Raw genomic sequence first — 23,569 nt, 5'->3', positions numbered from 1 at the left:
GATAAACGACTAACTGTATATGAAGTGGCTCTCTCTTTCAAATTTGGCTAAAATAGAAAGGTAGCATGTCAAGTAGACGTAGCAGTAAAAGTTGTTGAGCTAGTAGCAGTAGTGGTAGGTGTAGAAGTAGTAGTAGTAGTAGTAGTAGTAGTAGTAGTAGTAGTAGTAGTAGTAGTAGTAGTAGTAGTAGTAGTAACATTAGTAGTAGTATTGTAGTAAGAGAAATAGTATGCCCACTATAATTGGACAAGGCGTCAAACCGATACTCCGTTCCCCCCCGCTGGTTTTGAATAATCACTATTCTAATGCACAGTCACTAGGAGACAAAGAAAACATTCACACTTTTATTCAACCCTCTACTTTAACATTGCACCCCTTTTGATGGAAGACAAGTATTCCGATGAAGTTCCCTTCAACTATTTCTAAGTTATGACGCTAACAGAACGAAGAGAACAACATACTTCAGAAGGCCATATGGTGTCATCATATGAGGGGTCAATTGCCTGCCTCCATAAATTTTTATAGTTGGCGGTTCAGCCACGTGTCTTCTCATAACAGCACAAAACCCCAGATACAAAAGTTTTGCGATGATATTCTTTACTCCTGGGGGCACATTGTGGCCGCTAAAAGACCTTGCCCCCATTTATCCGCTGTTATAGCACATTCCAGAACTCACGTTGGGAAAATTAAAAAAAAAATTGACGGTATCTGTACGCTGTTTTCCGGCAAGTGGGCAATGATCCAGAGGTATAATAAAGAACGCTGCTTCAAAGCACGGACTGGACGAGATGAACTACCTCGCCCTGCTGTGGCTCTTCGGAGCACTTGCTCTCCGGTCAACAATCGGAAATGAGGCGCAGAGCGACGGCCATGTAAATGCCCTCAGAGTAAGTAATACCTCTGTTATCGCATATATTTTATTCGTCAAAAGCGGCACATTGCCTACCTGTGCTGCGGTGATTATAAAAATGCTAAAATAATCTTAGAAATTCTTCAATGTTTCCTTCCAAGAATTCTTTCCTTGTGAGCCCTTAAGCCAATCTAGCAATTTGCTTTGAATTTTAGGTGGCATACCCTTTAGGAAGCAAGCAAATTCCCGAAGAGCATTTGTATTGCTTACATATGTAGTTACCAGATCTCATGACGCTATAAAACTGAATGAGGAACTAAGTTGGAGAACATCTGAGTGGAAATCGCTCGGCGAAATTCATTACATTAAGCACGCGCAGTGAACAGTGTGGGTTTGTCGATAAGCTACCGTGCGAACCTTCGAGTGACAAACGGCAAATACGAGCATAAGTTAGTCGAGGGCAGACATTGTGCGTGAACTGCATTGTTAGCCAAAGGAATTATTTCAAGCTCTTCCCACATATAGAAGAAAGAATCGAGAAGTGTGCAAGATATGATTAACGGCGACAAGGAAAAAATTAATGATTGATAAATCAGGTTCATGCTGTGCAATTGGGATTGGATTCGCCTTTTAGCCGATTTTGGCCGTTTGAATTAAATATCAGTCATTGTTAGAGTGCCCTCTTCCTTCTCTACCCTAGAAGCGGAGAGTAAAGTCCCCTTAAACACCACCTTTCTCGGATATAGCACACTGAAGCTTGACACTGACGCTTTTATGCACCTCCAATTTCTCTCGCCTCTCCATCCCTGTTCCTAAATGTGCCGATGCAGGTTTTCCTCTCTCCACCAGCCACCTGCCAACTGTGGCACGTGAGAAGTGCGGAGAGAGAAATCCCCTACATACTACCTGCCACCTGGCGACAGCGCCATTGTTGGCCGGTTGAGGATTCACACCTACGGCGACGCCGCAGAAGCATGACAGTTTTCGCCTTCATGTCCTCCAAACAGCTCTCGCATTACAGAGCAGTTTTCACACAAAACTTCAAAACTCAAATGCCAAACTAAATCCTTCAGATCCTGTATGGACACATAGACTATAAGGGACGCCGTATTGGAGGGCACCGGAAATATTTAGACCTTGTGCCTGTATACCGCTGGTATCGCAACACATCGGTGTTTTAGCGCGTATAGTACTAAAGGCTGAGCTCCATGTGCGCGAAAACTCACGCGAACGTGACGGAGTCAAGCGACGAACGGCACAGCTGCGCGAAGCATTCTTGCCGTGTCGCTTGTGTCGTCGCTCTGATCCGCACAAACAGAAAATTTTGCTTGTCACCCGGCAGTCCCCCGGCGATTAGCCAACCTGCACACACCCACAGGCCGTTTCCGGTTTGCCACAGCTTCTCTTCCACGATCTGTCTTCACTTCAAGAAGCGCGTCGTACTGTTCATCGCCGCAGTAAAAAGAGTATTTTTTTTGCTGTTACTGTGAGGCAGACTCGCAAAATTTAAATAATGAAGACAATCTTTTTGTCGGCTACGAAGGGCTAAGAACATTTGGAGCGGGCTGTATGCGTGGGCACAATGGAGGAAGAGATGTGTGTCGAGCCGCGGCTATCAGCGCCTGAACCACCGCGCCGCTGCACTTAAACTGCAATTACGTGCAAAAACACTAGCGGCGCATATACTTGAATATTACACATTGCTCGTTTGCCAGCACCTTGTGGTGAGAGTTTACTGGAGTGTTTACTAAGCCGGAGTGCGCAGGCAACAAACGAAAGCACACTTTGCCTGTGAACTCGGGATGTGACTTCGTCTCCACAAGCAAAGCGGCTTGGTCATTGCCGTTGCTCCTAGACCACCGTCGTAGACAAGAAGAAAAAAAATGTTTCTTTTGACCTGGTTATGAGTCACACCCACAAAATTTTAAGAGGGAGCAGTTTACCGGCGTGTTTAATATCGCCATGCATAAAACGACAGTAAAAATACTGTGCCGTCTATCTACTTTGCTCCATGGGTGACATGATCTATAGCTACTGCAATAGAGAGCCCACCGAATACACACCGAATGCAAAACAGGATAAAGAATAGAAGACAGTGCTAGCTCAACTAATTCGCATTTGGCCCAACTAGGCAAATTAGCCTTTAAACTGTTTTCATTTGGCTTTACTGAAATGCGGTAGCCTTGACCGTGGGATGAGGAGCCGAACGCCAAGGCAATTGAGCCAACGTTGCTGGTCCTAAATATTTCAGGATAATTGTAAATGTTTTGCTATTGAAATTTAGAACGAGAGACACGACACGTTGACCACAAAATAAACTTACGGTGCCGTGAAGGCTTGTAATGCTTGTTTGCTCAATCATCTAAGCTGCCAGCACGCTGCTTTATGTTGCATTGTTTGTCATGAAAGGTGCGACCAGACTTACCTTGAAGGACTGCAGCCACGCGCAAATGCCTCTACGCGGTATCCAGATTGTTGTGCTCAGTTTCATTCTTATTTCGCAAGTTCTCTCAGCTTTAAATTCAGCCTTTGACAAAACTTCGTGCTGGGCTAGTTGGTGGGACATAGTTGAAACTTGGTTCAGCGCAAAAGACGAACACAATGAAAGGAAGCGCTCCGTGTGTGTCGTTTCCTTTCTTTGTGTTCATCTTTTGCGCTGAACCAAATTCAGCTTGGTTGAGAGAAGCGGAAATTCTGTTGCTCTACGTCAGCTGCTATCGTGGCTGCCACCGAGTTAGTTTTTTTTTGTGGCCACGAGTGAGCCCAAAGAAGAAGTCATGTAACCGTTACTTCTGTCTGCTGGGCCGTTGTCCGCGGAATTGACAAGACAGGTAACATCTGGTGAAGATGCATGGGCTGTCTATCCTTAATACTAAAGAAGATGGACCCTGGCATACACTCAACGTTCGTCGTGCTTTGCCAGCTTCATAAGCCGCCGACTTTTCGAGGCAAACCACACGATGTCGACGATAGGTTGGACGTGTTCGACAGTGTGGCTACTCTGGAAGCTTGGGAAACGCGCAAAACTTAGAAATGTTCCTTTTGCATTGGACGGCCCCGCCGCAGCAGCGTTTAAAGACCACGAACTTGCCCCGATCAGCAGGCAGAGCCTCAGCAAAAAACTGCAAGGCACGCCCAGCAGCGCTGTCTGGGATGAGAGCGGAGTTTCTGCTGCATTAACAAATTAAACACTCAAATGAGACGTTATAAGCTGAAATAAAAGGCACACGTTACTGATCGAAGCAGGTTATTCTTCTGAACCGTTCTCCAGAGAGGTGGTCATGCAAAGACAAGAAAACTTTTTTACACGTTTCAACATTCAGTGTCAGTCTAAAGTAGTGACGGTGGGTCCGAATTCGAAAGGAATAGGCTGATTACGAGCTTTCTGTCACTTCTGGAAGCGTCGTGGTGCACCAAGCGCGTTAATAGTGTGCAGTGAATAATACACACTATTACGGGCTTCAATGCGTTTGTCTCTTTTCGGCAATATTCCGACAGTTACACGGGCTTTTTTACCTGAGGCTATAGCATTTATATAATCCTCTAATAGCTTGATTAAGAAGAAAAATAGGGTTGCTCTGCGACTGTGTATGATCTGTATAAAAAGCTGAATTAAGTTATTTTTGTTTGGAGTGTAGCGCAATAAAAGAAACACATTATTAGCAAATTGACTTTTATTGCAATACATAGCGAAGTGGTTCTGTACTACTGATCGGTTCCTGTGCTGAAAATATTATGCGGAACGTTAGAACGCACAAGCCTTAATCCGACCTCGCGTAAAAGCCTTGCGGTAGAACATGGCAAGCTGTCGCAAAACAAAGTATTCCCAAGCGGTCCTGTTATTGTGGCCCAATGCAACCTCAAAAGCACTTGTATTACATTCGGTCACCTGGCATGTCATGCCTGTGCAAGTGGATAATACCACGTGTGCATTTAATGCATAAAATAAAATTAATGTTTTGAGGCTTGACATAGTATTTACGTCTTTCAGTATGTGCAAGTGGTCTGATATCTTGTACGCTCAACAAACCCGAAGTTCGCGTGTTAATACTCTCGGATTTAAAACGCATTAAACGATACCAACACGTTGAAATCGCGTTTCTAATACGCCCCGATGCATTACAATCGCTTTATGTACAAAATAAATTATTCACCTGCATAATTGGTTTAAAGCGGTGGATAAAATTAACTGAATGCCAAGGGTCGCTATAAAACAATCCTCTAGGCCTGCTCATTTTCTAATGATTGAAGGCTCAGTCAGCGCACCAGCTGTTTATCACAGCGAAAACTCGCGGCGCTGTAATTGCTGGTGCAACAACATATGCACAAACGAAGGCACACCATCCAGACGAAAGTCTGCCTGAGGTTAGGCCTGTCACAGGGCTTACGGTTTTAAAGCAGTGCTAAAAGATCCAATCCAAACTGTCAGGTGTTTGCAGTAGGCACAAAGCCCTCGCGCCCGATTCCATGAGGCGGTGCCTGCCTTCAGGTGATGTCATCGTAATAGCGAGGAAAATAACTTTTTCCGTCTTCCGTGCAGCTGCGGCAACCGAAAGCACAGCAACACGATATAGCCATAATACTAATATGAACCTTACTTACGGTTCTCTACTCGCCTCTTAATCGCTAAAGAGACTAATTTTAGTAATTAAAAATTGAGGGGGGCGCTTTGTAGACCTGAAGTGCGGTGAGGCCATAGCCTTAAGCGCGGTGTTGCTGCTTGTGTCACTGATGTGTGGTTAAGATGTTAAGCTGCGCCTCTAAGAGTGGAACGCGACAGCGGTTTGCAACGCTGTAGGGAGTCCACAGAACGCCAGCGCCCGCCCGGCTCTGCGCCTTGCTCGTCGGTAAATTGGTTTTAGAGGAAAGGATATGTAGAGAGAGAGAGAAAAAACTTTATTTACACAGGAATTCGAGGCATGCCCCAGGGTTCCCGCACGACTCCACTGCAGTCAAGTGTTTGTTCCTGAGGTCCATAACACTGGCAGCCCGACCGGTGGCGATGGTCTGCACGGCCGGGTCCTCCGAGAGCAGCAGGGTCTTCCAGTCCTCCCAGGTCTTGAGGTTATCTAGGTCCCGCGGGGAAGGGTCCGCCGGGAAGAGGGAAAGGATGTGGAGGGAAGAAGCGAAGGGTTCTGGGCATAGGGCACATGCGGGAGTGCGAAAGGATGGATGATAGTGGGCAAGGTTAAGGGGTGAGGGGAGAGTGTGTGTCTGTAGTCTGCGCCAGAGTGTTGCGTGTTTGTCCAAGAACATGCATCCAATACATCACGAGGACCGCAGGAAGGCAAGAGCCAAAGCATTACATGCTAAGTACGGGAAGTACAACGGGGCAGTCTATGTAGATGTCGCCGAGTATAAGAACAAGGATGCATTTGCAATTGCGGTGGTGGACGGGCGGGGCCACTTGATCGCCTCTGGATCAGTCAAAACCCGCTCCCCAGAAACTGCAGAGGAAGCGGCAATAGCACTAGCTATGACTAGTAGTAATGCTGACCTGATCTTCAGCGATTCAAAAACAGCCATCCGAAATTTGGCGAGGGGCAGAATATCTGTCACAGCGGCGCGGTTGTTGAATCGGGCCACGGAGCGAGGGATTACAGAGGCGGAAATTGTTGGGTACCTGCACACTCTGGGAACCCTGGGAACGAGACGGCTCACATGAATGCTCGAGGTTTCGTCAGCCGAGTAGGTGAGCCGGACGTCCCGGGAAGGTCCACGAGAGATGGGCTGGTATCCTTTCATGACATTACTACTCATTTCAGACTTAACCGGAGGATTTACCCACCCCCGGACAAGCAATTGGTGAAGGCGCAGGAATGCGTCTGGCGCCGATTGCAGACCAGATGTTTCTTCAACCCATACGTGTTGAGCAAAATCTATCCGGACATTCAGCCGGAGTGCAAATGGTGTCACGAATTGGCAACCTATGACCACGTATTATGGAGCTGTAGCATAGCACCGCCACCGGCGGACATTATGTGTGATCCTTCCCTCGAGCAGTGGGAGGCCGTGCTGGCCAGCTCAGACCCGGTCGTCCAGACCAGGGCCGTGGAGTGGGCCACCCAGGTCGCCGTCAGCCACGGGTTGATGGCCATCTAACACGGAATCGTCCACACATGCTCTCTGACGAAAATAAAGTTTTTCCATCCATCCATGCGTGTTTGTTATCTAGGGAGGGTTGGGGCGGCGGGTAGAGCTGGCGTGAGGCTCTGTATGCCTGGGTCAGCTCACTGAATGTGTGCATGCGCTCCTTCGTAAGGATATGTAACCATCTCGCATATCTCGGTGGACCCCTGAACCTCGCCGTAAAGGAAGGGACGAAGGTGGGAGTGAAGGAAGACATCGTATTCACTAGACGCGCCTTTCTTCATTCCAGATCATCAAGCTGTCATGGCGGAGTGGTTAGCGTGCTCGTCTCGTACTCCGGAGACCCCGAATCGATACCCAAACTCGACGAATTTCCTGCTCGGTTTTATTTATCTATCTCGTCTGACTAGAAAAATTAATTAGGCTACTCGGTCAATTAAGCAAATAACTAACCTCAGTCCCACTTACTTGGAGCATCGCTATACCATCCCTTTAATTGGTTGCGTGGTTACTAGCCAAAGTATAATTGACCGAGTTTGAAATGGGCGCACTGGGGTGTGACGACCATTTCGACCAATTCAAAACCGTGACATTTCTGTCGACAACTCCTGCTTACAACGATGAGGCATTAAAGGCTTCCGCCTTAAAAACTTCAGTGTCCGATATTAGTTCACAAGAGTACTAGATAGTTTGTATTAGCTGTATTCTGATGCGCTACAGTTCTGACAAAGCTATTGTGAAAAAAGCGCAGTTCTAAGCCCGTTTTTATAACTGCAGAACATCTTATGTGATGGTCACAGGATAGAAATTAAATTCATTTAATGTTGATTTGGCTTGCCGTTCTGCTTTTTCATGATATGAGTACGCTCGTGTCTTAGCTGTTCGCGTCTACTTTTGCAGTTTCTATTAACGCTACACGTGAAGAAACTTGTACAAAATGCTTACATTTTTTTTGTGCGCAAATATACCCTTCGGCATATGAGAGTTATATGTACATGTAAAGTACGGTGTCCGTTATAAATGCCAACAAGGACCCGTACTCAGACCCATGGGCCCAGATTGGAGTGTCTGGTGGTCGGCTGGGGAGGTAACCATGATTGGCGAGGTATCCCTAGCGTGCCTGCTGAAGTCCGGGGCAAGTTAACATAAAATGAGCTAACGGCGCCTCTGTAGCAGAAGCGGGACCGAATGTGCAGTTCAGAAGCGAGGTCTGTGATTTCCAGCAGGTTTGCGACGCCTGACTGCAGGTATCAGCGCAACGTGCACCCCGAATCTCCGCAACGCCACCTCCTCACGACGCGTTAAATCGCAGGGAAGGTTGGATCTGTGCGGTCGAATTAAAGCACGCGTGGAGCGGCGGAGAAATTCCTCTTAAGGCAGCATGGCGTCTGCTGCGGACAATTTCAGTAGAAGAAGCGGGTAACCCACTTGCATTGGACGGGACGCACTATTCGCTTCCATTAGATGGTGTGTGTTGCGTCGAGCTCGCACAGCTAGGAAGGGCATAGATATGATTTATCAATGGAGTAAACATCGATAACAATGCGCTCGAACAGGCTACGCGCTGTAGATCCCTTAATTGAATACTTCTCGAATGCTTGCTTCGAGGAGCTGAATTCGACCCCTGATCCTCAGCACAGTCCATTTTAGTTTTGTACGTTTTGCTCATGAAAAGCGGCCTGACTTTCTCACAATCTTGTTATCTCGCTAGACTGAAAACAGGGTCCAGCACGAACCACGTGCACTGTTGTTTCCGTCGGCTGTTGCACAGGAGGAAATTCGTCTTTAAAGGATAGCAGGCTGAGCGAGTTTGTGGGGAATCATGGCCCACACATGTTCTCATTTAGTCTCAATCTAGTTCATCCTTTTGCTGAGAATATCTGGGAGAAATGAAGCTGTTTCTCCTTCGCTGACTGCAAACCATAGCAAAATCTTGCGTCCGGTGTCATTCTGTGGGTGTAACTTTTGAAAAGCAAAAACAGCTACAGCCTTTCCTTCAGCGAAGAAACTCTGTCGGTGCAGACTTTCCCTCACCTTTGCAAGTTCTTGCGAATGTACGAAGAGGCACTTGCGCGTCATATTAAAGATGCAGTTCTGGTTTGCAGGCTATTGCATCGATGCCACATCTTCTGTTACTGCATGCGACGGTAGATATGCCACTGTTCGAGTGTTTGACAACTGATCTTACAGCATTCAGTGCCTCTGCTAGGACAGCAACTTATACATGGCATGTCAAGGGACAGGATGGGCAACAACCGTAAGTGTCAATTTCTGAGCACCTTTTTTTCTACGAGACGCGTAGACAAGAAGAAAAGTGCGTAGGGACGAAAGAGAAGAGGATATATGTGCTATTATGACACGTAATTCACTGTCACTTCTTAGTTCGAATACTGTAAATTTTCTCCAGAGCCGACGGTGCGCAGCGGTGATGTAACTCTGTTAACCTCCGTGCCTGACCATTTGCAGCAGTGCTGCTACTTGCAGCTGTTGGTTGTGCGCGAACGCCACAGGCACTGGGTGCCTCAAAGGTATGCTCTCAAAGGTGTATATCGAAAGTTGCCTGTATAGTCGCCCAGTGAGAGCCGCGTAACATTCGTCGCATTGTTTTCTTAAAATCACGCTTTGCTTTCCTTTTGAAGACCTGAGCAATTACTTATCAAAATTCGCCAAACCATCGCGCGACAGCTAAAATGGAAAGCTAATATGCACCCTTGATAAGACATCCCAGGAGAAGCATGGTCCTTTCAGGTGTCGGAAAGGACTGGGGTTCAGCGCGTCTCCGAGGCACAGGACAGCTACCTGGTTGCAAACAGAGGGTGAACTGATCAGCGGTACTAGTGGTCAACAAAACGGGAGCACTGTGAAGTGCATTGTAGAAGCATTGCATAACGAAGTAGGATTGAAAAGATATTACATGCAAAGAAAGTGAACTGCCGGCGACACCAGCTACAGCAGTGAACATCATTGTGAAGCATTTTGTCCAAAGTAGAGCAAGTTGTATACAGAAGACTTTAGGAAAAACAGTTTTAATAACTAAACAGAAATAACATTAGAGTAAACAATAACAAACCATTAAAAACAGCAGATAATATTAGCAACCGAAAGCTGAGATTGAAAAAATGTAGATGACAAAACACGCTGTTCAATTTGTTTTTTTTTAGACGTACGACAGCCGTGAAAGAAGGGGAAGAAATAGAAAACCAACTAGTTAAACATTAAATTTTTGGACACAGTAGAATTATGAATATTAAAACGTCAAGACTTTGTTTGAGCAATATAAACAAAACAGGGATTGCAACACTAAGGCCACGTCACCAATAAATATAAAGGCGGATAAAACTTTTCTCCAAAGGGCGTAGTCATTCAGGTAGGCAGGTGCTTCCAGCCGCCGCATGTACGTGGTAAAGCTGTGTAAAAGCATGTGTATGTGTTACAACGAATGTATCCAACCTTGTGCCTGTGGTCATGAGCGAGAAGATGGTACTATGAGCTGCTTTGTTAAAGTCTAAATAAGAGGTATAAGCAGGAGGTGGTGCACGCCTACGGCCCTACATACAGCCATCGTGACCAGATCATTGAAAGCTTCTAAGAAGACGCGGAATCGGCAATCAACAAATTAAAATCACAATGCACTGTACTGACGGGCAACTTCAATACGAAGGCAGGCAAGAAGCTAGCCGGAGACCAGGCGGTAGGCGACTAAAGCAAAGGCTACAAGAATAACAGGGGGAGTTAGTAGAGTTGGTAGGAAAGCATAATTTACGGATCATGAATACCTTCTTCCGGAAACGAAGGAACAGGAAGTAGACGTGGAAGAACCCAATTGTCAGATAAAAATTAAATACCTGTATATGCGCTCATTCTGTTATCGTGCAGCATGGGGAGCGTCTAGGAAAGCTTCAGTGCAGTAACCACAAAATGGTAAGGTCTCGAATTAGCCGGTACTTGAAGAGGGAACAGAAGAAATTAGTGAAGCGGAATCCCATTATTGAGTTAGCGGGGATAGGGAAAGTAGAGGAATTCAGGCTATTGCTGCAGAACGGATATTGGTCTGTAACTGAGAAGATCTTATGTTCAAACAATAAACAATAATCTGCGATAAAGTGCGCAGTAGAAGTAGGCAATAGGTTGGTTTGACAGGATATCAGCAAGCTATCTCATGAGGCAAAAGATATGATTAGGAAACGCCAAAGCATGAAAGCGTCTAAGCCTACAGACACAGTAAAACTGGCAGAGCTATCAGAATTAATTAATAAGAGCAAGGCAGCCGCCATAAGGCAGTGTAATGTGGAGAGAATCGAGCATGCTCTAAAAAACGGGGGTGGTTTAAAAGCAGCGAAGAGCAAACTAGGTATAGGCAAAGACGAGATATATGCGCTAAGAAAAAAATAGGGCATTGTATTTAGTCATATTAGTTAAAGGAGCCGAAGAGTTGAATACAAATCTGTATAGTAGCTAGTGTAATCAGAACGTTAATGATAGAGGCAGTAGAGCACAGTAACGGGACATCCAACCAGCAACGAAAGAGAAAGTAATGAAAGCATTAGGCGCAATGCTGAGGCGTAAAGCAGCTGGTGAGGATCACGTAACAGCAGATCTTTTGAATGACGGAGGTGAATTGTGCTAGAAAAGCTAGGGACCCCTTATGCGCAATGTTTTACGACCTCGAGCGTACAAGCCTGGTAGAGCACAAATATTATGTTAAGTCATAAAAAGAAAGACGCCAAGGACTTGAAAAAATACAGATCGATCAGATTTCTGTCTGTTGCCTACAAGGTATTTACTAAGGTAATGGCAAATAGAATCAGGATAACTTCAGACTTCAATCAACCGAATGATCAGGCAGGCTTTCGTAACGGATGCTCTACAATCTACCATATTCACACTATCAGTCAATTGATACAAAAATGAGCAGAACATAACCGACCGCTATGTACACAGCCTTTATTGATTACGAGGAAGCATTCGACTGAGTGGAAACCTGAGCAGTCATGCAGGTTTTGCGGAATATGGGCGCACAACAGTCTTACATAACTACTGTAGAGCCACCATAGTCCTCGATCAAGTCAGCAATAAAATTCGAATAAGAAAAAGTGTCATGCAGGGCGACACGATCTCGCCGCATGTATATTCACCGCATGCTTCTAGACGGTAATTCGAGGCCTCGATGTGGCACAGTTCGGGATAAGAGTTAATGGACAATACATTACCGATTCCTTGATGACATTGCCTTACTGTGTCACTCAAGAGATCACCTCCACAGCATGATCAAAAAGTTAGAGAGGTAGAGCAGTATGGCGGATCCAAAAATTAACATGAAAAAAACCAAATCAATGCTCAAATATTTTCACAAGAGAGCTGAAATTCACAATTTATAGCAAGATGCATGAAGTGGTAAGGGGATACGACTGCGTAGGGCAGGTAGTGACCGCTGATCCGGATTATGAGAGGGAAATAACTAGAAGAAGAACAATCGGGTGGAGGGCTTGTGGCAGGTTCTCTCAGATCATGAATTTCAGTTTACCAGTATCCCTCAAGACAAAAATATACAACTCCTATATGTTACCGGTATAGTCACCTATGGCTGAGAAACGTGGAGGCTAACGATTAGGCTTCATCTTAAGGACAACACAGCGAGCTATGGAAAGAGAAATGATATCCGTAGCATTAAGAGACACTGAGTGGACAGAGTGCTTGAGGGTATAAACGCGAGTTAATGACATCCTAGTCGAAATCAAGAGGCAGAATTGGGTTTGGTGAGGGCATGTAATGTGAAAGCAAGATTAACCTTTGTTCCTTAAGGGAGTTGATTGCAAGAGACGGAAAGCTAGCAGAGGGAAGCAGAAAGTTAGGTGGGTGGTAGAGATTAAGAAGTTTGCGGGGATACGGTGTCCGGAGCTGGAAAAGTGCAGGGTTAATTGGAGAGACATAGGAGAGACCTTTGAGCTGCAGAGGGCATAGTAAGGATGATTATGATGATTATTAATATGGTAAACATTTTGTTAGCCAAAATAATGTTAGTTCTAAAATATTTTAGAGATAAATGGAGAGAATACTATCATTACTCGTATTTCGTGCGTCCTTTCTGGTTTCCACTGTCGCAATGAAGCTGAAAACAATGACAGTATTGGTTGGTTACCCCAAATGAGCTTTTTAATTTTTTTTAAAGGAAGGCTCACCAAATCTTAATCCAGATGCCTTCAGGGTACTGCGCACAATTTGAGATCCAGAGAAATAGAAATATACAAAAGTGGCTGGTGGCAGCCTCATGTGCAAGAAAATGGCGTCTCTCTGTCGGACGACGCCAGCGTTGGCAGGGCAAACATGATGATGCACGGCGAAACACCGTCAGGATTGTTCATTTGATTACAATAAATTACGTGGATGACCCAGTAAAAGGCACAACAAAAGTAGCTGGAACAAATATTACGGTGGCTTAGAGTTAAGGGGGCTTTAATGTTACAAACGTAGAACAAAATCAGGTGGCATGAGTGCCGACGACAGATTCATTGAATAATTTTTGTGCCTAATCAACTTGAATCTTAGGGTTTAAGTTCTCAGAACGACTGAGGTTATGAGGACAATCATGGTGGCGAGCTCGTATAATTTTCAACGCGTGTGGTTCTTGCAGGTGTACTGACATCGCACAGTACATGAGCCTCTAGCATTTCGCTTCCATCGAAATATGACCACCGCGACCGGGATCGAAATCGCTTCTCCCCGGTCAGCTTCAGACCTCCATAAGCACTGAGCCACCGCGCTGGCTACATGGGAGTTGGAAAATAATTCTAAATAACTGCTATTTTTTTCACAGGAAAGACATCCTTGTCCACTTCGTCATCAGCAAAGAGCATCCTGACAGCGGAGTCGCTATCATGAATAACGGTAAGTAATATTGTTAGGGATTTCAGAGGGCATATTTTAAACTTAACAGATAGATGTGAAAGCTTAACTCGTGGCTTTTAAGTTGAAGAATGTACGTCGAAATTCCACATTGTCACCACTGGCAGTGAAGCAGGCGCAGAAGAGCAGAGAACCAAGCCAGGTAAAACTACAAAAGAGATGGAGGGAACCTATGCTCACAGCATTGGCAAAAAATCTCTGAAGTGGCAAGCACAGCTGCCGTACGATCCAGACTTGCTTTAGCTATGGGGCATGCTCAGTTTTTACATAATTAGTAGCCTTCCAGAGCTTCCAGAATGGCCATGATCGCTAGCGGTCCATCGGCGCGTCGCTGCAGTACTACAGCAGCGACCCTGTTCCACCTTGTTGGTATACCCGGGCGCCTGTGCTAGCGTGAAAAATGGAATGAAATGAGGCATGTGGCACACGGGACTTGACGTCCTAGAGATGAATGTGGGCTATGGGGGAAGGTGTAACAGAGGAACTTCGAATAATCTTGGTCACCAGTCGTTCCTTGACCTGTGTTTCTTTGATCTAACGTCACACGGGCGTTTTTTTCCGGCAGTGCAGCTGCTGAGTCCTCTTGAACTGAATCGCTGAATGCTAGAACAAGTGACACATCATAAAAGGTCGGAAAAATAAAATACAGTCAAGTTTCGGCGGCCATAAATTAAAGCAACGCTCGCAACTGCCAACGTATGAAACCAGATCCGTGGTAATATGTTTTGCGCGTCTGACCGAATCTATAGAAACGAGCTTTTCCATTCAAAACCTTTTCTTCTGACTGATGTCCTATGAGTCTCCGCGATGTCTCGTTTGCCCTCAGAAAATGCCTGAACAAAAGCATTGAGACCTTTCAGCGTTATCGTAAAAAATCCGCTTGTGCATCAGCACCGATCGCTTGTTCTCTAATCGTCTTGAAAACAAAAATGTACAGGGGTATAATGTTAATAGATGTACCTTACACTACCACACACTGTAGTAAACGACAGCGAATGAATATAAACAAATTCGCACCAAAGAATTGGTGTGAATTCTCCGCGTTAAGCTGTTAGCGCCATTAACCATCATATTCGAGTCATACCTTCCCGGCTATATTTCTTGAAATTGTTTTTATTTTGTTCCTTGCGCCTATTCTAGAGTTTCCGAAGACTTCGTAATTCTATCTGATTGTCAATACCACCTAATATTGCATAAAATATAAAAGAGGATTTTGAGTGCCAGATGCGCACAATCGATGAAAAAAAATCATTTTTTTCAGCCAAACTTCACCTTTTCGGCGTATACTGCAGGTTTAGGCAGTAGATGGGAAAGTTTATGGAATACAGTGCTCGAAATGACAGCCATGCACGCTTTCGAAGCGCTCGTTAGGGCTAGATCAATGGGCCCATAGGAAAATACAGAACTAATGGAACTACGAGCACAAATAAAAATAACGCAGCTGTTCGCTAATACCGTCGCTTATTGATCTTTTATTAGAGATAAGTGATGCTCTGGTTTGCAGCTAAATCAAAACAACGCAAACTAAATCACGATTGAATGGTAGGTTCCCGTGCACATGCGAACTTTACTCGATTTATACTCAGCTTGCGGCTTGCACTGTAAGTACTGTTTCGACCTTGCAGGGCTATACCATAATATAATGTGGGGTCACGGTGGATTTGCCGCTCGCCCTATAATCCCAAGGTAACGGGTTGAATACCGCGTCCGGATTTCAATGGAGGCGAAGCACTAAAACGCATGTGCGCTGTGCGATGCCGGAGGCAGCTAAAGAAGTGGTCGAAAATATTTGGGAACACTCTACTACGGCGTCTCTTATAAGCTCTTTTTTGCTTTACGATTTAAAACTCGATAATTTGAGATCCAAGCTTTGAGTAGTGTTTTTCGGGTTCAATTCTGTCTGTTGCCATCAGCTCTTTGAAGCTTGTCAGCAGGGCTCGCGTCGAAAATGTATGATGTTAGAAAATTCTTCTTTTTCAGCTATTTGCGGCACTAATTCATTTTCCAGGTCCACTGACTAACAGTACAGCACAATTTTAACTAATCTTATTCCGAAGAAAGGTGCTTTTGTTCGGAGATGCAAATTTAGCTCAGGGGAAAGAAGCTTCATTCCGTCCAACTTTTTTGTTTCATAGCATGTGCTCTCTTACTCTTCCGTGCGTTCTTTACGAAAATCACCTGAGAAATTTCGTACCTTAAAAAAATAGCGTTTCTCTACGCTGTTTTTAACCTACACCGGGTTCTTGACAAGAAATCAAAACAGACAAGGCCAGAATCGACAACTTTTTTCTGAGCCTAGAATACACAACGAGTATTTTTGTGTAATAATTATCAGCGCATGCATAAAGGGACACGGCTTAAAATCATTCGTTACTGTTTTCTTAGGCGTAATGCCCTTCTGCGCAGAAATAGCACACTTTATCTTCTTTTTTCAGATACTTCAAACCCAATACCAGCAAAGGTGGTCTATACCGATTACAGGAGTTGCATGATTGACAAGATGTTTCTGGAGTCGCAGACAAGTGAGTGAATGAACTAGGCTGTGATTTTGAAACGTACTTTCTTTTTACTACGTCCAAATAGATGGAAAAAATGCCCGCGAGTCAGTGTGTCGAAATTTGAGGAAAATCTTCAGTCATTGCAGTGGTCACAGTGAATGCAACGGAAGCATTTAAGTCATGAAGACACCGCACCGGCGTTACCTCACACGTGCATACCATTCTAACAGGTTTAGAATATGGGTCCACTGCCCGAACTAAATCAAGTTAAGGCACTATTGTGCACGGGAACAATAAAATCTGATAATGGTAGCTCCTGCGCCGAAAGCGTCATTGGCAATATTTTGGCCCATCACAAACAGCTCGTGGCATTTCTTTAAATAAATGGGCCCCTGAAATGGTTTTGATGGTTATATTCTAACCCAACACATATGTAGTAGTGTATATCTTAATAATTAGATTAAAATTTAACAGGCATGCGACGACCCCATAATTGAAAAATATATTTTTAAAAATGTCTGCTCGCAAACCGAGTAGGGCGGCACTCGACGCTCCTTCGCTACTGCTGCAGAATTGGGAATCTGATTGAGCCTTCCCATTGGCCGCGCCCAAGTTATGTCAGTGAAATGCGGCGCGTGAGAATGCAGTCTCTAAGTGTTTTGTTTTTCTGGCGCGAAGGCGTGTATTAGTTGAGCGGATTAGGAGGAGCATCATATTTATTGCCGATATCTTCGGCGCAATGAAAAAAACTTTAATAGCTTTGCAATGCGATGATGAATGATTAAGTACCGATCACTCGAGTGTTCTTTAACCTCAAATAATACTCTACGGTCCCTTTTAAAATAGTGGAAAAAAACAGCGCAAACTAAGACAGAAAACACAGAAAAGAGGGGAGACACTACAAGCGCTGACTCGCAACTAAGGTTTATTAGAAAGAAAAGAACAGAATATATACAATAACCACCCACGACTGCGTACGTCATAACAGATTACGTGCAAGGCGTGCAAGATGATCTAAACAGGAGCATCGCGCGTGTGCACCCGGTTATTTAAGTACCTAAATTCCAAATCTGACAAGGCCACTGAAGGAACACTCACGCACCGTTTGCCGTTTTTTCGGATAAAGAACGCTTCCATCAGCTCCCGGTTCACCTTATCTTGGTGGAAAAAAAGCACGTTAGTTTTCGGGAAAAGGAGCGTGCATTTGCAAACCCGGCAGTGTGCGGGAAGGTTGTCTCGCGAGTCACTGCCAAGTAAGTTGCGGTGCTCAAAGAGCCTTACATTTACACAGCGCCCCGTTTGCCCGATGTACTCTTTACCGCAAGACAGTGGCAACCGATATACAACACCCTTTTTTGCAAGGAATGAAAGGCGCCACATGTTTTGTTGTACAGGCCTTGCTATTCTTGTGGACACCAGCCGCCAGTTTTTTGTCCACTTGTGGGCAAATTGCAGCGAGCTGCTTAGGAGCCGAGAACACCACCCTAACAGCGTACCTCTTTGCCGCGCTGTTTAACCCATGGGAAATCCTGTGAGCGTACGCAATGACAGCCGGCCTGTTCTGTTCTGTTCTCTGTTCTGTTCTTTCTAATAAACCTTAGTTGCGAGTCAGCGCTTGTAGTGTCTCCCCTCTTTTCTGTGTTTTCTGTCTTAGTTTGCGCTGTTTTTTCCACCATGAATTCAGACCAACTAGCCCAAATGTCTGCTTTCCTCTTTAATAACGCTGTATTCCATCCTTGATAAGACCCACATTGTCCCAGACGTATTCTGCGGATAGTTTATAAAAGCATTCACTGAGGACAGCTCTGTTGCCGGTGGATAAGAGTCCGCAAAACGACACCATTAGCTATCATATAATTATTTTTAAGCTACTCTAGTGCCCATATAATTCCTGTTTGGCAACCACCAAAAGAAAACTGAAACAACATAACTGCCTCAGAGGCACATACCTATACAGGGAAGATTCTACACGATGTCAATGTGAAGTTAGTGTGGTGTGAAACGAAACATTGCCTTGCGTAATGTAGAGTGCCGCCAGAATTCAAGACGGTGCCGCATAAGTCTTCAAACCGATGGCGACGCCGCTTTCAACACCGATTGCTGTAAAATTGATGAGCCAAACGTTGTTCCTTTGTTGAAATGCCGTACAGTGGACGAGCGATCAACTGTAGCTCTCCCGTTTATTTTGGTTTTGCATAGAAGTTACCCTCTAAAATATAGCTCGCAGTAACGGGCGCACAACTCGACAAAAACAGCCGCTCTTCTTGCGATCGCTTTTAAAGGCTGTCAAGCTAAAAAAATTTAAAAGGAAACAAGTAGATTAGTGGTGAAACCATGGGTTGTTGGGTAAGCATAGGGTTGCAGCTGAAAATTGCGCAGGGCAAGAGTTTGGTACTAGCAGTTTAGAAGAACAACCCTGTTGAAGTGCCTTGGGAACCGTCATAATTTTAAGAATTAGACGCCATGACCCTCCTAGCTCAGTAGATACTCCCCTCTTTAGTGGTCTCCTTGTCAACATTGGAGCTACGCGCAAACTGTGTTCGGTCGATACCCAGTGCTTCCTGGGAACTAGTCGGAATGCAGGTGTTCTAAAATAGCCATTACGAAGTCACCGTAAAAGGATTCTTGAATTCGGAGTAATACAAGGTGTCCGAAAACCAGGGTCAAGGTTTTGTGAAAAAAAACTTTTAAGTTTATGATGAACGGTTTTGTTCAAACGTTTTCTAAGGAGGCGCTCGAAATGCGTCCGAAGATATGAGTGTTTAATTCCCTAAAAATGAAAACCTGCGCTCTTCCAATCTAATTTAAAGTGTTTTGTCAGCCTTCATGTTTCTAAGAAGCAACAGTGCTCAAAACGTGGCCACAAAAGGACCTACTAAAGTCATGGTGCTTAAACTGCTGTGATTTTTTTTTCAGTATGCTTGCAGTGGGTTACACCAGGAACAGATAAAGCTGTTCCCGAAGCTTGCAACGCTGCATTCAACGAGAAGTGTGGAGATGGAGTGTTGGTTTACGATGACGACGCATGCAAATGATGTGGTGACTCACACAGATTTCGTACATTCAGAGCAGTGCTATTTGAAGGGAACTACCAGATGGTGTTTGTCGGCAATAAAACAAAAGAAAAATTAGCACTCTATACGAAGTACGTTTTTTGCGCGCATGCCCTCGAAACTTAAACGCGTGCACCTATGATGGTTGTTTGTTATTCACACACCTTCTCGTGCACGCCAGTGTACTTGAGGCTGGGGCCTCATTGATAAGATAGCGTCCGCAGGCGCTTCGCCTGTCAGAGCTAAACCTTACTGGTGCGGGACTTAGTATCCACGCCTGGAAATAAAGGTGTAACCTTGGAATGCCGTGGCTGTGGACTCCCGCACACTGGTAATGGCCCCGTGAAAATTTTGTTCCGGTTTATTTCAGCCATATAGCATATTGCATGATTGAAAGAATTGAGACATAATAATCTCCTAACGAATCTTCACTTTTTTTTTGCTTGTTCCTTCTGTGCAATACATCCACTATTTCTTTTTTACTTCTTCTTGTAGAGTACATCATTCGGGCCTTTCTGCAGAGCACTTCAAGTTCTCATCTCATTGCTGTAAACGATGAAAAATAAAACTACTTTCGCTCTTTGAGACTTGCACTTACCAATAAAATAAGTACATGTATTCGCGAGATTTTGCGGCGTGCAGCCACGCGACGAGAGGAAAAACAACGCAGTTTTTTGAAGCCTCCGCTGTTAAGACGATTTCGCCTTGTTAGTCGGTCTCACGCATCAAAAATTCCCCTTCTACAGCAAGACGTACATTTCTTGCGTCGGCGTACAAAGCTGCGTACACTACTTCTGTCGGCGTGCGACTCTGCTGGAGTACAAGGTGATCAGTAAACGGCCATGTCACTTTGAGTGAAGACATATTAGGCTGACAATAATGAGGCAGACAAAAATGAGAGGCGCTGATTGAACGGTAACCCGCGAGCTCAACCTCGTCAAACGTGTCAGTCAGAATCCGCAGACCAATAACAAGTGTACCATCACTCCGTTTTCCAACGACCATCATCGGCCATAAGCTCCGTTCTAGTCTGTAGATATACCGTGGTTCTCACGGATCCTAACACTCTGAAGCTCCGCAACATATGGTACCAAATCAAGTGACAGAACACGCCACCACTATCCCGGGCCTTGCATTCCCGACCCTATCTTGCTTTCTCCGGGGCTGTTTCGCCATCGCAACCCGTCAGTCTTCAATGGCAGTGACAGTGAAGACATTGAAAACTGGCTGTTGTCCTGCGAGATCATTCAGGATGCAGAGAAAGAAGGACGAAGCCCTGAAGCTTATCGTTCTTAACTTTCGACAACTGCTGCTTACAACGATGAGACATTAAAGGCTTCCGCCTTAAAATCAGAGGCTTGATATCTATATGAAAGTGGTGCCTCGATAGGCATTGAAGAGAAAGAGGCAACGATGGCTGAAAAGAAAAAAATATATTTTTATATGAAGGAGAGGGAAAAACAACACTCGAGAACGCGTCGCCAACAGACAGGAGAAGATAGCACCAACGAAATGATAACCATTCGTACCGATAGGGGTCGCGAGCGATGCACTGGAAAGGTATCTGCTGAGGAGATGCCATGGTGACGGATGGATACAGCACCGAGGCACATCGGCCAACAAGCTGTGTGGTCTGTGGCACCGCCTCCTAAACTACTGAAGCGCCGTATAAGAGAGTAAGGGAAACCGCTTTGCCAGGCCGAAATGACGAGAGCTGTCACATTCAAGTGACTCGGGGCAGCGAGAGCAGCCGCTTCTCTCGGCCCAGGGTGGCGGTGGCGGCCAGAGTGTCGTTACTCGAACTGGCGATCGCGGCCCTAGTCTAGTGGGTTGTGTGGCTACGGGTTCCCGCAACTGGTGGCCTTGGGCGTGAACACGGATCGGTCCAGCCAAGCGGACATCGAGTCAGGAGTGCCAGGGAAACCTAGGTCACGTTGAGCTGAGGTTGTTGCAGGCTACTAGTAGGATTAGCCTTGATTATTCTGCCGTAAGTTTCTCCATTGTAGCTACAATTTGACGTTAATTGAGGCGGAAGGGAGGGAGGGACAAGGGGAAAACTGAGGCATAGATCTATTACCTGGCAGATAAGCAACAGTTCCGAATTTTTGCTGATCTTCTGCATCGCATGTTTTTCTAGCGCCACGTTCAAGACAAGCCCGCGTCGGCCTCTTCTTTCATATTCTCCCCAACACCGGGTGGAGCACACACCTTGTAGACCTTTTTCTATAGAATATTCTCAGTGAAAGCAATATGTGTTGTTTATGTAAATGTGATTACGCGGATGGAAAGCAACGTTTTCGCCTGCCCGCATTGTGGGTGCTACGTGCAAGCTAACTAAGGCGTGCGATGTGAATAGGCGCAATGACAGTTGCGGTTGGAACGGTGTGCCTTTGGGAAAAAGACTGACGCGAAAGTGCAGCTATGTGTGCAATTTACGCTATGCGCACAATGAAACATGGTCGACGCAGCTGGCCGCTGGCATGTACTTACTTTCTTGCTTGATTAGAAGATTACGTTTTATCCAAAATTTTCTCTCACGTAACAGTTTTGGTGCCAGGTAGAGAAATCCTTCGGCTAACTAATATTGTATCTTACTTTCTGCATTCTTCCAACGATACACCAGATCAAAGCGGTTTAGCTCGAGTATATTAAGCCTGATGAGATCACCACCAAGTCAAATCGTTGCCGTACAGTAGGTGCCTGCCCTGCATCTACCGCTTTAACACATGGCAGCGTGAACTATCAAGTCGAGCACTAATGGGCTGTTCAAGGCATTCAATAGCCAATGCGACGTCATCACTAATAAATATATGTAATAAGCTTTCTTGCTTTACTTGGAAGATTTCTAGGCTTTACACGCACGCGTATGTGCGCCTTGGGCACACTAAGTATCACAGCAGGAGGTCAAAACTGTTTGATAATTTATTTAACTGAATCGGATATTATCATTTACCTTCCAGAGTTTAAAGTCCAGAAGTTACACATGGGAGTTCAGGGGCGCAGTACTGGAGTGCCCCGGAATAATCCAGACCCCCTGTGACTCTCTACCACTTGCTGACAGAGCATAGCATATTAGCGACTTTGAATTTCGCCTGTATCGAAATGCGGCCAGCACGGTTGGGTTAGTCACAATTATGTAATTGTCACAGAACATGTATTTGTGTGTCCTGCGTTCAAATATGCCATTTAATTTCATTTAACTCAAGTCCTTGGGAAGAGATATGTAACGTTTTTGGCAACAGCTTTCACCGAACTTTGCTGCAATGATTGTGTTAAAATGCATGCCACGGGTTTCTCCTGACAGCATGGAATGCAGTAAGAGTAAGATTATCATCCTGCATAAGACCTATTGAGCTGTACAGTTTAAAACTTCATGCTACAGAAAAAGGATATTTGTAATAATCATCCAAAATAAAGGTTCCTTTATCCCTTCACAATTGCGGCTCCACTAATAAAATTTTTAGGCCTCTGTTCCCCATTTAAAGCTGACAGTACCAAAGCATCGAAATCCTTCTTTCAATCAATCTATCTTATCATTGTTTCCAACATCGCAAAGATGAGAAACATTCTCTGTTTCAAGCAGTACTCACTGGGCAGCAACATCAGATTAGTGCAGACAGCGATACCGACTCGCAGGTGCACGCTTACAGGGGTATATGCATGTGATTATTGTCGTAGGCTAGCTGGCAGATTACCAACTCATGGCAAAATACATCAACCTTTTGGGCCGCTTATATTGAAAGAGGATATGTCTATCACAAGGCAGTAAATGCCATTAATCATCCTTACGCAGTAGAAACAAGTCTTTTCAGTCTTGTTGTATAGAGTACTGTGAATGGTGATACCATTTATCTCTATTCGAGCATAATGTGACATGGCAGGCACTTCTCCATAATGACTAATGAACTTTTCAGCAAAGGCGTCCTCCAGGTGAATCGATCGCAGTGGTGCTCCTGGCGCATGTGGGCCAGTTATTTGTGTACACGTCGAAAATGTTTACCATTTGGTTTTTCTCTGCAAGAGATTTGATGACGCGTCCACAAGCCTATTTGCATTCTTGAGCCACATTGAGATCACACCAATAGTTACTGTTACTTTCCTATCTTTGTGAAGTGGAATGTTATCAGGCTTAACAAATAAAAGCCCTGATATAAGTTGATGAAAGTGTACCACAC

The 23,569-nt window shown here is 45.0% G+C and overlaps 1 protein-coding gene across 1 annotated transcript; it reads left to right on the top strand.

Annotated features, from left to right (window-relative positions):
• Positions 1 to 788: 788 nt before the first annotated feature.
• Positions 789 to 19,376, top strand: LOC149325581 (uncharacterized). Its single transcript, XM_089562325.1, has 5 exons — positions 789 to 887; positions 9,046 to 9,197; positions 13,755 to 13,825; positions 16,279 to 16,365; positions 19,258 to 19,376. Exons 1-5 carry the CDS (start codon positions 789 to 791, stop codon positions 19,374 to 19,376), a joined length of 528 nt encoding a protein of 175 aa, XP_089418451.1.
• The last annotated feature ends 4,193 nt before the right edge of the window (positions 19,377 to 23,569 follow it).

Source organism: Amblyomma mixtum, chromosome 10 (assembly GCF_055824585.1).
Source record: "Amblyomma mixtum isolate Tamu chromosome 10, ASM5582458v1, whole genome shotgun sequence".
NCBI lineage: Eukaryota > Metazoa > Arthropoda > Arachnida > Ixodida > Ixodidae > Amblyomma > Amblyomma mixtum.
This window is presented reverse-complemented; position numbering and strand designations above follow the sequence as displayed.

Coding starts and splice junctions, on each gene's coding strand:
- LOC149325581 (XM_089562325.1), top strand. CDS start 789: ATGAACTACCTCGCCCTGCTGTGGCTCTTCGGAGCACTTGCTCTCCGG. Junction 13,826..16,278: donor AGTCGCTATCATGAATAACG/GTAAGTAATATT, acceptor TTCTTTTTTCAG/ATACTTCAAACCCAATACCA. Junction 16,366..19,257: donor GTTTCTGGAGTCGCAGACAA/GTGAGTGAATGA, acceptor TTTTTTTTTCAG/TATGCTTGCAGTGGGTTACA.